The sequence below is a fragment of the Nerophis ophidion genome, linkage group LG24, assembly GCF_033978795.1.
Source record: "Nerophis ophidion isolate RoL-2023_Sa linkage group LG24, RoL_Noph_v1.0, whole genome shotgun sequence".
Lineage (NCBI taxonomy): Eukaryota > Metazoa > Chordata > Actinopteri > Syngnathiformes > Syngnathidae > Nerophis > Nerophis ophidion.
Window position 1 is genome coordinate 1,968,828 of NC_084634.1, and position 16,124 is coordinate 1,984,951.

The 16,124-nt window shown below is 31.0% G+C and overlaps 1 protein-coding gene across 1 annotated transcript in view; it reads right to left on the minus strand.

The window, feature by feature from the left end:
• Positions 1–5,056: 5,056 nt before the first annotated feature.
• LOC133542023 (prolyl hydroxylase EGLN3-like) overlaps positions 5,057–16,124 on the minus strand; it is a 30,292-nt gene continuing 19,224 nt past the window's right edge. Inside the window, exons 3-6 of the mRNA XM_061885808.1 lie at positions 11,512–11,631; positions 11,304–11,440; positions 11,160–11,233; positions 5,057–6,750 (exon numbers count right to left, since the gene is read on the minus strand). Coding sequence (XP_061741792.1) covers positions 6,737–6,750; positions 11,160–11,233; positions 11,304–11,440; positions 11,512–11,631 — 345 coding nt within the window. The 3' untranslated portion in view covers positions 5,057–6,736. The remainder of the gene's footprint in view (positions 6,751–11,159; positions 11,234–11,303; positions 11,441–11,511; positions 11,632–16,124) is intronic.

The window sequence follows — 16,124 nt, forward strand, 5'->3', positions numbered from 1 at the left end:
CTTATTAAAGTATTAATAGTCACTAATCTGTCTTCATGTCTTATTAAAGTATTAATAGTCACTAATGTGTCTTGATGTCTTATTAAAGTATTAATAGTCACTAATGTGTCTTCATGTCTCATTAAAGTATTAATAGTCACTAATGTGTCTTCATGCCTCATTAAAGTATTAATAGTCACTAATGTGTCTTCATGTCTCATTAAAGTATTAATAGTCACTAATGTGTCTTGATGCCTTATTAAAGTATTAATAGTCACTAATGTGTCTTCATGTCTCATTAAAGTATTAATAGTCACTAATGTGTCTTCATGTCTTATTAAAGTATTAATAGTCACTAATGTCTTGATGCCTTATTAAAGTATTAATAGTCACTAATGTGTCTTCACGCCTCGTTAAGGTATTAATAGTCACTAATGTGTCTTCATGTTTTATTAAAGTATTAATAGTCACTAATGTGTCTCGATGCCTTGTTAAAGTATTAATAGTCACTAATGTGTCTTCATGTCTCATTAAAGTATTAATAGTCACTAATGTGTCTTCATGCCTCATTAAAGTATTAATAGTCACTAATGTGTCTTCATGTCTCATTAAAGTATTAATAGTCACTAATGTGTCTTCATGTCTTATTAAAGTATTAATAGTCACTAATGTGTCTTCATGTCTCATTAAAGTATTAATAGTCACTAATGTGTCTTCATGTCTTATTAAAGTATTAATAGTCACTAATGTGTCTTGATGTCTTATTAAAAGTATTAATAGTCACTAATGTGTCTTGATGTCTTATTAAAGTATTAATAGTCACTAATGTGTCTTGATGTCTTATTAAAGTATTAATAGTCACTAATGTGTCTTCATGTCTCATTAAAGTATTAATAGTCACTAATGTGTCTTCATGTCTTATTAAAGTATTAATAGTCACTAATGTGTCTTCATGTCTCATTAAAGTATTAATAGTCACTAATGTGTCTTCATGTCTCATTAAAGTATTAATAGTCACTAATGTGTCGTCATGTCTCATTAAAGTATTAATAGTCACTAATGTGTCTTCATGTCTCATTAAAGTATTAATAGTCACTAATGTGTCTTGATGTCTTATTAAAGTATTAATAGTCACTAATGTGTCTTGATGTCTTATTAAAGTATTAATAGTCACTAATGTGTCTTCATGTCTCATTAAAGTATTAATAGTCACTAATGTGTCTTCATGTCTTATTAAAGTATTAATAGTCACTAATGTGTCTTGATGCCTTATTAAAGTATTAATAGTCACTAATGTGTCTTGATGCCTTATTAAAGTATTAATAGTCACTAATGTGTCTTCATGCCTCATTAAAGTATTAATAGTCACTAATGTGTCTTGATGTCTTATTAAAGTATTAATAGTCACTAATGTGTCTTGATGTCTTATTAAAGTATTAATAGTCACTAATGTGTCTTCATGTCTCATTAAAGTATTAATAGTCACTAATGTGTCTTCATGCCTCATTAAAGTATTAATAGTCACTAATGTGTCTTCATGTCTCATTAAAGTATTAATAGTCACTAATGTGTCTTGATGCCTTATTAATGTATTAATAGTCACTAATGTGTCTTCATGCCTCATTAAAGTATTAATAGTCACTAATGTGTCTTCATGTCTCATTAAAGTATTAATAGTCACTAATGTGTCTTGATGCCTTATTAAAGTATTAATAGTCACTAATGTGTCTTCATGTCTCATTAAAGTATTAATAGTCACTAATGTGTCTTCATGCCTCATTAAAGTATTAATAGTCACTAATGTGTCTTCATGTCTCATTAAAGTATTAATAGTCACTAATGTGTCTTGATGCCTTATTAAAGTATTAATAGTCACTAATGTGTCTTCATGCCTCATTAAAGTATTAATAGTCACTAATGTGTCTTCATGTCTTATTAAAGTATTAATAGTCACTAATGTGTCTTCATGTCTCATTAAAGTATTAATAGTCACTAATGTGTCTTGATGCCTTATTAAAGTATTAATAGTCACTAATGTGTCTTCATGTCTTATTAAAGTATTAATAGTCACTAATGTGTCTTCATGCCTCATTAAAGTATTAATAGTCACTAATGTGTCTTCATGTCTCATTAAAGTATTAATAGTCACTAATGTGTCTTGATGCCTTATTAAAGTATTAATAGTCACTAATGTGTCTTCATGTCTCATTAAAGTATTAATAGTCACTAATGTGTCTTCATGTCTTATTAAAGTATTAATAGTCACTAATGTGTCTTCATGTCTCATTAAAGTATTAATAGTCACTAATGTGTCTTCATGTCTTATTAAAGTATTAATAGTCACTAATGTGTCTTCATGCCTCATTAAAGTATTAATAGTCACTAATGTGTCTTCATGTCTCATTAAAGTATTAATAGTCACTAATGTGTCTTGATGTCTTATTAAAGTATTAATAGTCACTAATGTGTCTTCATGTTTCATTAAAGTATTAATAGTCACTAATGTGTCTTCATGTCTTATTAAAGTATTAATAGTCACTAATGTGTCTTCATGTCTCATTAAAGTATTAATAGTCACTAATGTGTCTTCATGTCTCATTAAAGTATTAATAGTCACTAATGTGTCGTCATGTCTCATTAAAGTATTAATAGTCACTAATGTGTCTTCATGTCTCATTAAAGTATTAATAGTCACTAATGTGTCTTGATGTCTTATTAAAGTATTAATAGTCACTAATGTGTCTTGATGTCTTATTAAAGTATTAATAGTCACTAATGTGTCTTCATGTCTCATTAAAGTATTAATAGTCACTAATGTGTCTTCATGTCTTATTAAAGTATTAATAGTCACTAATGTGTCTTGATGCCTTATTAAAGTATTAATAGTCACTAATGTGTCTTGATGCCTTATTAAAGTATTAATAGTCACTAATGTGTCTTCATGCCTCATTAAAGTATTAATAGTCACTAATGTGTCTTGATGCCTTATTAAAGTATTAATAGTCACTAATGTGTCTTCATGCCTCATTAAAGTATTAATAGTCACTAATGTGTCTTGATGTCTTATTAAAGTATTAATAGTCACTAATGTGTCTTGATGTCTTATTAAAGTATTAATAGTCACTAATGTGTCTTCATGTCTCATTAAAGTATTAATAGTCACTAATGTGTCTTCATGCCTCATTAAAGTATTAATAGTCACTAATGTGTCTTCATGTCTCATTAAAGTATTAATAGTCACTAATGTGTCTTGATGCCTTATTAATGTATTAATAGTCACTAATGTGTCTTCATGCCTCATTAAAGTATTAATAGTCACTAATGTGTCTTCATGTCTCATTAAAGTATTAATAGTCACTAATGTGTCTTGATGCCTTATTAAAGTATTAATAGTCAATAATGTGTCTTCATGTCTCATTAAAGTATTAATAGTCACTAATGTGTCTTCATGCCTCATTAAAGTATTAATAGTCACTAATGTGTCTTCATGTCTCATTAAAGTATTAATAGTCACTAATGTGTCTTGATGCCTTATTAAAGTATTAATAGTCACTAATGTGTCTTCATGCCTCATTAAAGTATTAATAGTCACTAATGTGTCTTCATGTCTTATTAAAGTATTAATAGTCACTAATGTGTCTTCATGTCTCATTAAAGTATTAATAGTCACTAATGTGTCTTGATGCCTTATTAAAGTATTAATAGTCACTAATGTGTCTTCATGCCTCATTAAAGTATTAATAGTCACTAATGTGTCTTCATGTCTCATTAAAGTATTAATAGTCACTAATGTGTCTTGATGCCTTATTAAAGTATTAATAGTCACTAATGTGTCTTCATGCCTCATTAAAGTATTAATAGTCACTAATGTGTCTTGATGCCTTATTAAAGTATTAATAGTCACTAATGTGTCTTCATGCCTCATTAAAGTATTAATAGTCACTAATGTGTCTTCATGTCTTATTAAAGTATTAATAGTCACTAATGTGTCTTCATGCCTCATTAAAGTATTAATAGTCACTAATGTGTCTTCATGTCTCATTAAAGTATTAATAGTCACTAATGTGTCTTGATGCCTTATTAAAGTATTAATAGTCACTAATGTGTCTTCATGCCTCATTAAAGTATTAATAGTCACTAATGTGTCTTCATGCCTCATTAAAGTATTAATAGTCACTAATGTGTCTTCATGTCTCATTAAAGTATTAATAGTCACTAATGTGTCTTCATGCCTCATTAAAGTATTAATAGTCACTAATGTGTCTTCATGCCTCATTAAAGTATTAATAGTCACTAATGTGTCTTCATGTCTTATTAAAGTATTAATAGTCACTAATGTGTCTTCATGTCTCATTAAAGTATTAATAGTCACTAATGTGTCTTCATGCCTCATTAAAGTATTAATAGTCACTAATGTGTCTTCATGTCTCATTAAAGTATTAATAGTCACTAATGTGTCTTCATGTCTCATTAAAGTATTAATAGTCACTAATGTGTCTTGATGCCTTATTAAAGTATTAATAGTCACTAATGTGTCTTCATGCCTCATTAAAGTATTAATAGTCACTAATGTGTCTTCATGTCTTATTAAAGTATTAATAGTCACTAATGTGTCTTCATGTCTCATTAAAGTATTAATAGTCACTAATGTGTCTTCATGCCTCATTAAAGTATTAATAGTCACTAATGTGTCTTCATGTCTCATTAAAGTATTAATAGTCACTAATGTGTCTTCATGCCTCATTAAAGTATTAATAGTCACTAATGTGTCTTCATGTCTCATTAAAGTATTAATAGTCACTAATGTGTCTTCATGCCTCATTAAAGTATTAATAGTCACTAATGTGTCTTCATGCCTCATTAAAGTATTAATAGTCACTAATGTGTCTTCATGTCTTATTAAAGTATTAATAGTCACTAATGTGTCTTCATGCCTCATTAAAGTATTAATAGTCACTAATGTGTCTTCATGTCTCATTAAAGTATTAATAGTCACTAATGTGTCTTCATGCCTCATTAAAGTATTAATAGTCACTAATGTGTCTTCATGCCTCATTAAAGTATTAATAGTCACTAATGTGTCTTCATGTCTTATTAAAGTATTAATAGTCACTAATGTGTCTTCATGTCTTATTAAAGTATTAATAGTCACTAATGTGTCTTCATGTCTTATTAAAGTATTAATAGTCACTAATGTGTCTTCATGTCTCATTAAAGTATTAATAGTCACTAATGTGTCTTCATGTCTTATTAAAGTATTAATAGTCACTAATGTCTTGATGCCTTATTAAAGTATTAATAGTCACTAATGTGTCTTCATGTCTTATTAAAGTATTAATAGTCACTAATGTGTCTTCATGTCTCATTAAAGTATTAATAGTCACTAATGTGTCTTCATGTCTTATTAAAGTATTAATAGTCACTAATGTGTCTTCATGTCTTATTAAAGTATTAATAGTCACTAATGTGTCTTCATGTCTCATTAAAGTATTAATAGTCACTAATGTGTCTTCATGTCTTATTAAAGTATTAATAGTCACTAATGTCTTGATGCCTTATTAAAGTATTAATAGTCACTAATGTGTCTTCATGCCTCATTAAAGTATTAATAGTCACTAATGTGTCTTCATGTCTCATTAAAGTATTAATAGTCACTAATGTGTCTTCATGCCTCATTAAAGTATTAATAGTCACTAATGTGTCTTCATGCCTCATTAAAGTATTAATAGTCACTAATGTGTCTTCATGTCTTATTAAAGTATTAATAGTCACTAATGTGTCTTCATGTCTTATTAAAGTATTAATAGTCACTAATGTGTCTTCATGTCTTATTAAAGTATTAATAGTCACTAATGTGTCTTCATGTCTCATTAAAGTATTAATAGTCACTAATGTGTCTTCATGTCTTATTAAAGTATTAATAGTCACTAATGTCTTGATGCCTTATTAAAGTATTAATAGTCACTAATGTGTCTTCACGCCTCGTTAAGGTATTAATAGTCACTAATGTGTCTTCATGCCTCATTAAAGTATTAATAGTCACTAATGTGTCTTCATGTCTCATTAAAGTATTAATAGTCACTAATGTGTCTTCATGCCTCATTAAAGTATTAATAGTCACTAATGTGTCTTCATGTCTTATTAAAGTATTAATAGTCACTAATGTGTCTTCATGTCTTATTAAAGTATTAATAGTCACTAATGTGTCTTCATGTCTCATTAAAGTATTAATAGTCACTAATGTGTCTTGATGCCTTATTAAAGTATTAATAGTCACTAATGTGTCTTCACGCCTCATTAAAGTATTAATAGTCACTAATGTGTCTTCACATGAAGACACATTAGTGACTATTAACATGTTTAGTGCTTCATAATATTTAAATGAGGCATTAAGACACATGATTAGTGATTGATATAATATTTTAATGACTATCTTCCATGCAACAAGGCAGCATGACATCATCAATCAATCAATGTTCACTTATATAGCCTTAAATCACTAATGTCTCAAAGGGCTGCACAAACCTCTACAACAGCCCAGGAGTCACATGACCACCGTGACCCCCCAACACCTGGACCCTCCTGGCTCTCCGTAGGTCAAAGGTCAACGTGCAGAAGGTTGGGGGCGGGGTGCATCGTGCAGCAGCCAGCCAATCAGACGACAGCACGGGGTTAAGCCACGCCTCCAACGTCAAAGGCTGACTTGTTCTGTCTCGCTGCAGTTCTCTGTACCTGCCACCGGGGGGAGTGTCTCCAATCAGCTGCTGCGCACTGCAACACACACACACACACACTAAGTACACTCAAATACTACACTAACTATACTCAAATACTAAAGTACACACTAAGTACACTCAAATACTACAGTAAACACTAACTATACTCAAATACTACAGTGCACACTAACTATACTCAAATACTGCAACACACACACACTAAGTACACTCAAATACTACAGTAAACACTAACTATACTCAAATACTGCAACACACACACACTAAGTACACTCAAATACTACAGTAAACACTAACTATACTCAAATACTGCAACACACCCTAACCACACTCAAATACTACAGTACACACACCTCAGTACACACTAACTATACTCAAATACTAAAGTACACACTAACTATACTCAAATACTACAACACACCCTAACTACACTCAAATACTACAGTAAACACACCTCAGTACACACTAACTATACTCAAATACTACAGTACACACTTACTACACTCAAATACTACAGAACACACACCTCAGTACACTCAAATACTACAGTATACACTAAGTACACTCAAATACGTCAGTACACACTAACTAGACTCAAATACTACAGTGCACACTAATTATACTCAAATACTACAGCACACCCTAACCACACTCAAATACTACAGTACACACTAACTATACTCAAATTCCACAGTACACACCAACTATACTCAAATACTACAATACACCCTAACTACACTCAAATACTACAGTAAACACTAACTATACTCAAATACTACAGTAAACACTAACTATACTCAAATACTAAAGTACACACACCTCAGTACACACTAACTATACTCAGATACCACAGTACACACTAACTACACTCAAATACTACAGTACACACTAACTATAGTCAAATACTACAGTACACACACCTCAGTACACAAACTACACTCAAATACTACACTACACACACCTCAGTACACACTAACATACTCAAATACTACAACACACCCTAACTACACTCAAATACTAAAGTACACACTAACTATACTCAAATTCTACAGTACACACACCTCAGTACACACTAACTATACTCAGATACTACAGTAAACACTAACTATACTCAAATACTACAGTACACACACCTCAGTACACACTAACTACACTCAGATACCACAGTAAACACTAACTACACTCAAATACTACAGTACACACACCTCAGTACACACTAACTATACTCAAATACTACAACACACCCTAACTACACTCAAATACTACAGTACACACACCTCAGTACACACTAACTATGCTCAAATACTACAGTACACACACCTCAGTACACTAACTATACTCAAATATTGCAGTACACACTAACTACACTCAAATACTACAGTACACACACCTCAGTACACACTAACCACACTCAAATACTACAGTACACACACCTCAGTCCACACCAACTATACTCAAATACTACAACACACCCTAACTACACTCAAATACTACATTAAACACTAACTATACTCAAATACTACAGTACACACTAACTATACTCAAATACTACAGTACACAAACCTCAGTATACACTAACTATACTCAAATACTACAGTACACACACCTCAGTCCACACCAACTATACTCAAATACTACAACACACCCTAACTACACTCAAATACTACATTAAACACTAACTATACTCAAATACTACAGTACACACTAACTATACTCAAATACTACAGTACACAAACCTCAGTATACACAAACTATACTCAAATACTACAACACACCCTAACTACACTCAAATACTACAGTACACACACCTCAGTACACACAAACTACACTCAAATACTACACTACACACACCTCAGTATACACTAACTATACTCAAATACTACAGTACACACACCTCAGTACACACTAACTATACTCAAATACTACACTACACAAACTTCAGTACACACTAACTATACTCAAATACTACAACACACCCTAACTACACTCAAATACTACAGTACACACTAACTATACTCAAATTCCACAGTACACACCAACTATACTCAAATACTACTATACACCCTAACTACACTCAAATACTACAGTAAACACTAACTATACTCAAATACTACAGTACACACACCTCAGTACACACTAGCTATACTCAGATACTACAGTACACACTAACTACACTCAAATACTACAGTACACACTAACTATAGTCAAATACTACAGTACACACACCTCAGTACACACAAACTACACTCAAATACTACACTACACACACCTCAGTATACACTAACTATACTCAAATACTACAGTACACACACCTCAGTACACACTAACATACTCAAATACTACAACACACCCTAACAACACTCAAATACTACAGTACACACACCTCAGTACACACTAACTATACTCAGATACTACAGTACACACACCTCAGTACACACTAACTATACTCAGATACTACAGTAAACACTAACTATACTCAAATACTACAGTACACACACCTCAGTACACACTAACATACTCAAATACTAAAACACACCCTAACTACACTCAAATACTACAGTACACACACCTCAGTACACACTAACTATACTCAGATACTACAGTACACACTAACTACACTCAAATACTACAGTACACACTAACTATAGTAAAATACTACAGTACTCGATAACTATAGTCAAATAGTACAGTACACACTAACTATACTCAAATACTACAACACACCCTAACTACTCAAATACTACAGTAAACACTAACTATACTCAAATAATACAATACACACAAACCACTCAAATACTACAGTACACACACATCGGTACACACAAACTACACTCAAATACTACAGTACACACCTCAGTACACACTTTACTCAAATAATACAATACACACAAACTACACTCAAATACTACAGTACACACACATCAGTACACACAAACTACACTCAAATACTACAGTACGCACCTCAGTAAACACTAACTATACTCAAATACTACAGTACACACACCTCAGTACACACTAAGTACACTCAAATACTACAGTACATACACCTCAGTACACACTAAGTACACTCAAATACTACAGTACACACCAACTACACTCAAATACTACAGTACACACACCTCAGTACACACTAACTACACTCAAATACTACAGTACACACACATCAGTACAGACTAAGTACACTCAAATACTACAGTACACAGACCTCAGTACACACTAACTAGACTCAAACACTACAGTACACACACCTCAGTACACACTAAGTACACTCAAATACTACAGTACATACACCTCAGTATACACTAAGTACACTCAAATACTACACTACACACCAACTACACTCAAATACTACAGTACCCACACCTCAGTACACACTAACTATACTCAAATACTACAGTACACACACATCAGTACAGACTAAGTACACTCAAATACTACAGTACACACACATCAGTACACACTAACTAGACTCAAACACTACAGTACACACACCTCAGTACACACTAAGTACACTCAAATACTACAGTACATACACCTCAGTATACACTAAGTACACTCAAATACTACACTACACACCAACTACACTCAAATACTACAGTACCCACACCTCAGTACACACTAACTATACTCAAATACTACAGTACACACACATCAGTACAGACTAAGTACACTCAAATACTACAGTACACACACATCAGTACACACTAACTAGACTCAAACACTACAGTACACACACCTCAGTACACACTAAGTACACTCAAATACTACAGTACATACACCTCAGTATACACTAAGTACACTCAAATACTACAGTACACACCAACTACACTCAAATACTACAGTACACACACCTCAGTACACACTAACTATACTCAAATACTACAGTACACACACATCAGTACAGACTAAGTACACTCAAATACTACAGTACACACACATCAGTACAGACTAAGTACACTCAAATACTACAGTACACACTAACTACAGGATACAAACAATAAAATACTAGTGTGCATGAGTGTGTGTGCTTGAGTGTGTGTGTACATGAGAGTGTGTGTGTACATGTGTGTGTGTGTACATGAGTGTGTGTGTACATGAGTGTGTGTGTACATGAGTGTGTGTGTGCATGAGTGTGTGTGTGCATGAGAGTGTGTGTACATGAGTGTGTTTGTGTACATGAGTGTGTGTGTGTACATGAGTGTGTGTGTGTGTACATGAGTGTGTGTGTACATGAGTGTGTGTGTGTACATGAGTGTGTGTGTGTGTGTGTACATGTGTGTGTGCGTGTACATGAGTGTGTGTGTGTACATGAGTGTGTGTGTACATGAGTGTGTGTGTACATGAGAGTGTGTGTACATGAGAGTGTGTGTACATGAGTGTGTGTGTACATGAGTGTGTGTGTGTGTGTGTGTGTGTGTGTGTGTGTGTGTGTGTGTGTGTGTGTACCAGCGGGGCGGGCGAGTCGTCTCCTGGCCTGGGCTCGCTCGTGGGAGTCAAAGTACCAAACGGTGACAGCGTACCTGGGGGAGGCACACAGCAGGTCACCAGCAGGTCACCAGTAGGTCACCATGGCAACAAGGGGTGTGTCACCTGGCGGCGTAGGAAGGCAACACCTGATGAGGGTTCCTGCGGTCCGACCAGAAGACCAGCAGGCGGTCAAAGTGGGGCTCGATGTCCACCGCGCACGACTGCCCGTCTGGAAAGATGCGCAGGACGCCGCCGTCTTCCTGCACGACAAACACTTTTTGTTTTGTGAGGTCAGAGGTCAGAGGTCAGAGGGGGTGGTGCCTTCAAGGACCTGGGCCTTCCAGTTCTTGTTGAGGTAGTAAATGCAGGTGATGCAGCGCCCGTCACTGTTGGGGTTGTCCACGTGTCGCACGTAGCCCGCACCCTTGCCCGGGTAACACGCCGCCATGGCCTGTGCACACACACACACACACACACACACACACACACACACACACACACACACACACACACACACACACACACACACAGTGATGCATTGTGGGTCATCAGTCCAACTATTTAGGTACAAACTGATAGATCTGACAGTGATCTGTAGATTGAAGTGATGGAAGTAAAAAAAATGTTTGTTTTTTTTAAATCTAAAAAAGTACAACTTATTTTTAACATTTTTATGACTGGTATTTTTATTATTATTTTTTTTTACCATCATAGATCTAAAAGTGATCTCAAAATTTACGTGTTGAGAGTAAAAGAAAAAAATATATGAAAAAAAAAATATATATATATATATATATATATATATATGTATATATAAATATAAAATTTATTTTATTTTAATAAAATATTTTTTTACATATTTTATTTAAATTTAAAAATATATATATATATGTATATATATGTTATTATTTATTTTATTTTTCTTTACTAAAAAAAAATAAATAAAAACAAAGTAAAGAATTTATCTTATTTTAATAAAGTATTTTTTGGTATATTTTATTTAAATAAAATTAACAATCTAATCAAAAAAAGAAGAAAAAAAAAATATATATATATTATTTATTTAATTTTTCTTTACTAAAGAAAAACTAAATAAAAACAAAGTAAAGAACATTATATATATATATATATTATTTTTTTCTTTACTCTCAACACGTAAATCTTGAGATCAACTTTAGATCTATGATGGTAAAAAAAATCTAAAAAAGTTGACTTATTTTTAAAATTTTCATGAGTGACCATTTTGGGTCCCCAGGAATTTTAGTGGGATTTAAATTTTTTTACCATCATAGAGCTAAAGGTGATCTCAAGATTTACATGTTGAGAGTAAAAAAAATAAATATATATATATATATATAATTTATTTTAATAAAATAAATTTAAAAAATATATATATATTTTTTTTGTTTAATAAAATAAATTAAATATATACATATACATTTATTAATTTTATTTTAATAAAATAAAAAAATAAAAAAATATATATATATTATTGTTTATTTAATTTTTCTTTATTCTCAACATGTAAATCTTGAGATCACCTTTAGCTCTATGATGGTAAAAAAATAAAAAAAAATAAAAAATCCCACTAAAATTCTTGGGTCACACTTTTTTAGATTTTTATTTTAACATCATAGATCTAAAGGTGATCTCAAGATATACGTGTTGAGAGTAAAGGATAAAAAAAATAAAATAAAAATTAATAAATAAAAAAATAAAAATTCCATATATATATATACACACACACACATACATATACATATATATGTATAGCTAGATAGATAGATAGTTACATATTATTTTAATTAAATAGATTAAATATATTGTATTTATTTTATTTTAATTAAAAAAAAATATATGTATATATATTGTATATATATTTTATTATTATTTATTAAATTTTTCTTTACTCTCAACACGTAAATCCCACTAAAATTCTTAGGGACCCAAAAAGGTCCCACTCATAAAAATTAAAAAAATAAGTTGTACTTTTTTTTATTTTTATTTTACCATCATAGATCTAAAGTGAGATTTTTTTTTGGAAACGGTCATTGTTTGAAAAATAACAATGAATCAAAACAATGTTCTGATTAATTCTTTTTATTTTTTTTATTTGTAATTTTGGGGGGAAAATACAGCATATTTAGTGTGTTTGCCATAAAAAAAAAAAATAAACAGTTGTTTTTGCCAAAAAGTGCATAAAACAAAACAAACAAAAAATGCATAAAAACTTGTAATTGACATAGATCTGAGTGTTGGAAATAAAAAAAAAATTTTTTTGAATCTGACTTTTGACATTTTTATGAGTGCGACCCTTTTGGGTCCCCAATAATTTTGGCGGATTTATTCATTTATTTTTAATGGTCAAAGATCTAAAGGTGATCTCGAGATTTAAGTGCTGAAAGTTAAAACAAATAATAATAACATAATTAAATACATAAAAAATAAATAAATTATAAGTGGGACCCTTTTGGTTCCCCCAAGATTTTTATTGGGATTTTTTTTATTTTTTTTTTTATAGTTGTTTAAAAAATAACAACGAATCAAACCAATGTTTTGAATGATTATTGACAAATTTTCATTTTAAATTTTTTAATTTTGGGGAGAAAAAATACAGCATATTTTGTATTTGCCATAAAAATAAAAATAAAGTTTTACTTGTCAAAATGTGCATAAAACATAACAAAAAATTTACAAAAACTTGTAATCGACATAGAACTGAGTGTTGGAAGTAAAAAAAAAAAGTATTCAAAAATCTTACTCTTTAACATTTTTATGAGTGGGCCCCAACAATTTTTGTGTTTTTTTTTTTTTTTTAACTGTCATAGATCTAAAGGTGATCTCGAGATTTAAGTGCTGAAAGATACATTTTTTTTTTTTTTAAGTGGACAAAATTAAATAAATACAAAACAAATCAATTATAAGTGGGACCCTTTTGGGTCCCCCAAGACTTTAAGTGGGATTTTTAATTTTTTTTTTTTAACTGTCATTGTTTAAAAAATGACAACGAATCACAACAATGTTGTGATGAATTATAGACAAATTTTAATTTTCAAATTTGTAATTTTGGGGAAAAAAATACAGCATACTTTGTGCTTGCCATAACAAAAAAAAACTGTTGTATTTGTCAAAAAGTGCATAAAACAAAACAAAAAATGTATAAAAACGTGTAATCCACATAGAACTGAATGTTGGAAGTAAAACAATTTTTTTGTAAAAAATCTGACTCTTTTTTAAAACATTTTTATGACTGGGACCCTTTTGGGTACTCAACATTTTTAGTTGGATTTTTTTTACTTTAATTTATTTATTTATTTATTTTTAAATGTCATATATCTAAAGGTGATCTCGAGATTTAAGTGCTGAAAGTTTAATTTATTTTTTAAATGAACAAAATTGAATAAATACAAAATAAATCAAATATAAGTGGGACCATTTTGGGTCCCCCAAGACTTTAAGTGGGATTTTTTTTTTTTTTTTTTAAATTGTCATTGTTTAAAAAAATGACAACGAATCAAAACAACGTTGAGATGAATTATTGACAAATTTTAATTTTCAAATTTGTAATTTTGCGGAAAAAAATACAGCATACTTTGTGCTTGCCATAACAAAAAAAACAGTTGTATTTGTCAAAAAGTGCATAAAACCAAACAAAAAAATGTATAAAAACTTGTAATCCACATAGAACTGAGTGTTGGAAGTAAAACTATTTTTTTGTTAAAAATCTGACTCTTTTTTTTTTTTACATTTTTATGAGTGGGACCCTTTTGGGTACCCAACATTTTTAGTGGGATTTTTTTTTATTTTAATTAATTAATTTATTTTTAACTGTCATAGATCGAAAGGTGATCTTGAGATTTAAGTGCTGAGAGTTAAAAAATAAATAAATAATAATAAAATAAAATAAATTTTGGGTACCCCAGGAATTTTAGTGGGATTTCATTATTTATTTTTTTAACTATCATTGCTCAAAAAATAATAATGAATAAAAAAAATAATTATGAATTATTGACATATTTGATCATTCAAATGTTGTAATTTGGGGGTAAAAAAAACTGCATAATTTGTGTTTTTAATATTACAAAAAAACAGTTGTCTGACAAAAAGTGCAAAAACCAAAAAACTTGTATTCAAACTTTTTTAGTGGGATTTTTATTTATTTTTTTTTTTAACTGTCATAGATCTAAATGTGATCTCGAGATTTAAGTGCTGAGAGTAAAAACAAATGTATAAAATAAAATAAACTTTATAAGTGGGACCCTTTTTGTTGGATTTTTATTTTTAAATATCATTGCTCAAAAAATAATAATGAATCAAAACAATGTTGTGGTAATTTACTGACATATTTGAATACTCAAATTTGTAATTGGGTGGGAAAAATACTGGATATTTTGTGTTTGCCATAAAAAACTGTTGTATTTGCCGAAAAGTGCATAAAACAAAAAACCTATAAAAACTTCTAATCGACTGATAGATCTGAAGGTGATCTCGAGATTTAAGTGTTGGAAGCAAAACATTTTTAAAAGTACGACTTATTTTGTAACATTTTTACAAGTGGGCAACACAACCATCATATTTGTAGTTAGAGTTTCGTCCAGCGCTCGCAATTTGTTGGCGGCATGATGTGCACCCTGAACTCCATTGTAAAAATGTGTGTATGTACATGTGTACAGTTGAGATCAAAATTATTCAACCCCCACACAATTTGGTGTTTTAGCAAGGTGGACATGTATTCTGTATTTTGTTTATAGTCATATCAAATATAGATGTGTCAAATAGACACAAATGTGATACATTCATAATGTCTTGAACGCGCTGGAGATTCCCGCTACCTGAGGCAGAGAAACAGCCCCAGAGCATGATTGACCCCCCACCATGCTTAACAGTAGGCCAGGTGTTCTTCTCTTTGTAAGCTTCATTTTTTCTCCTCCAGACATAACGTTG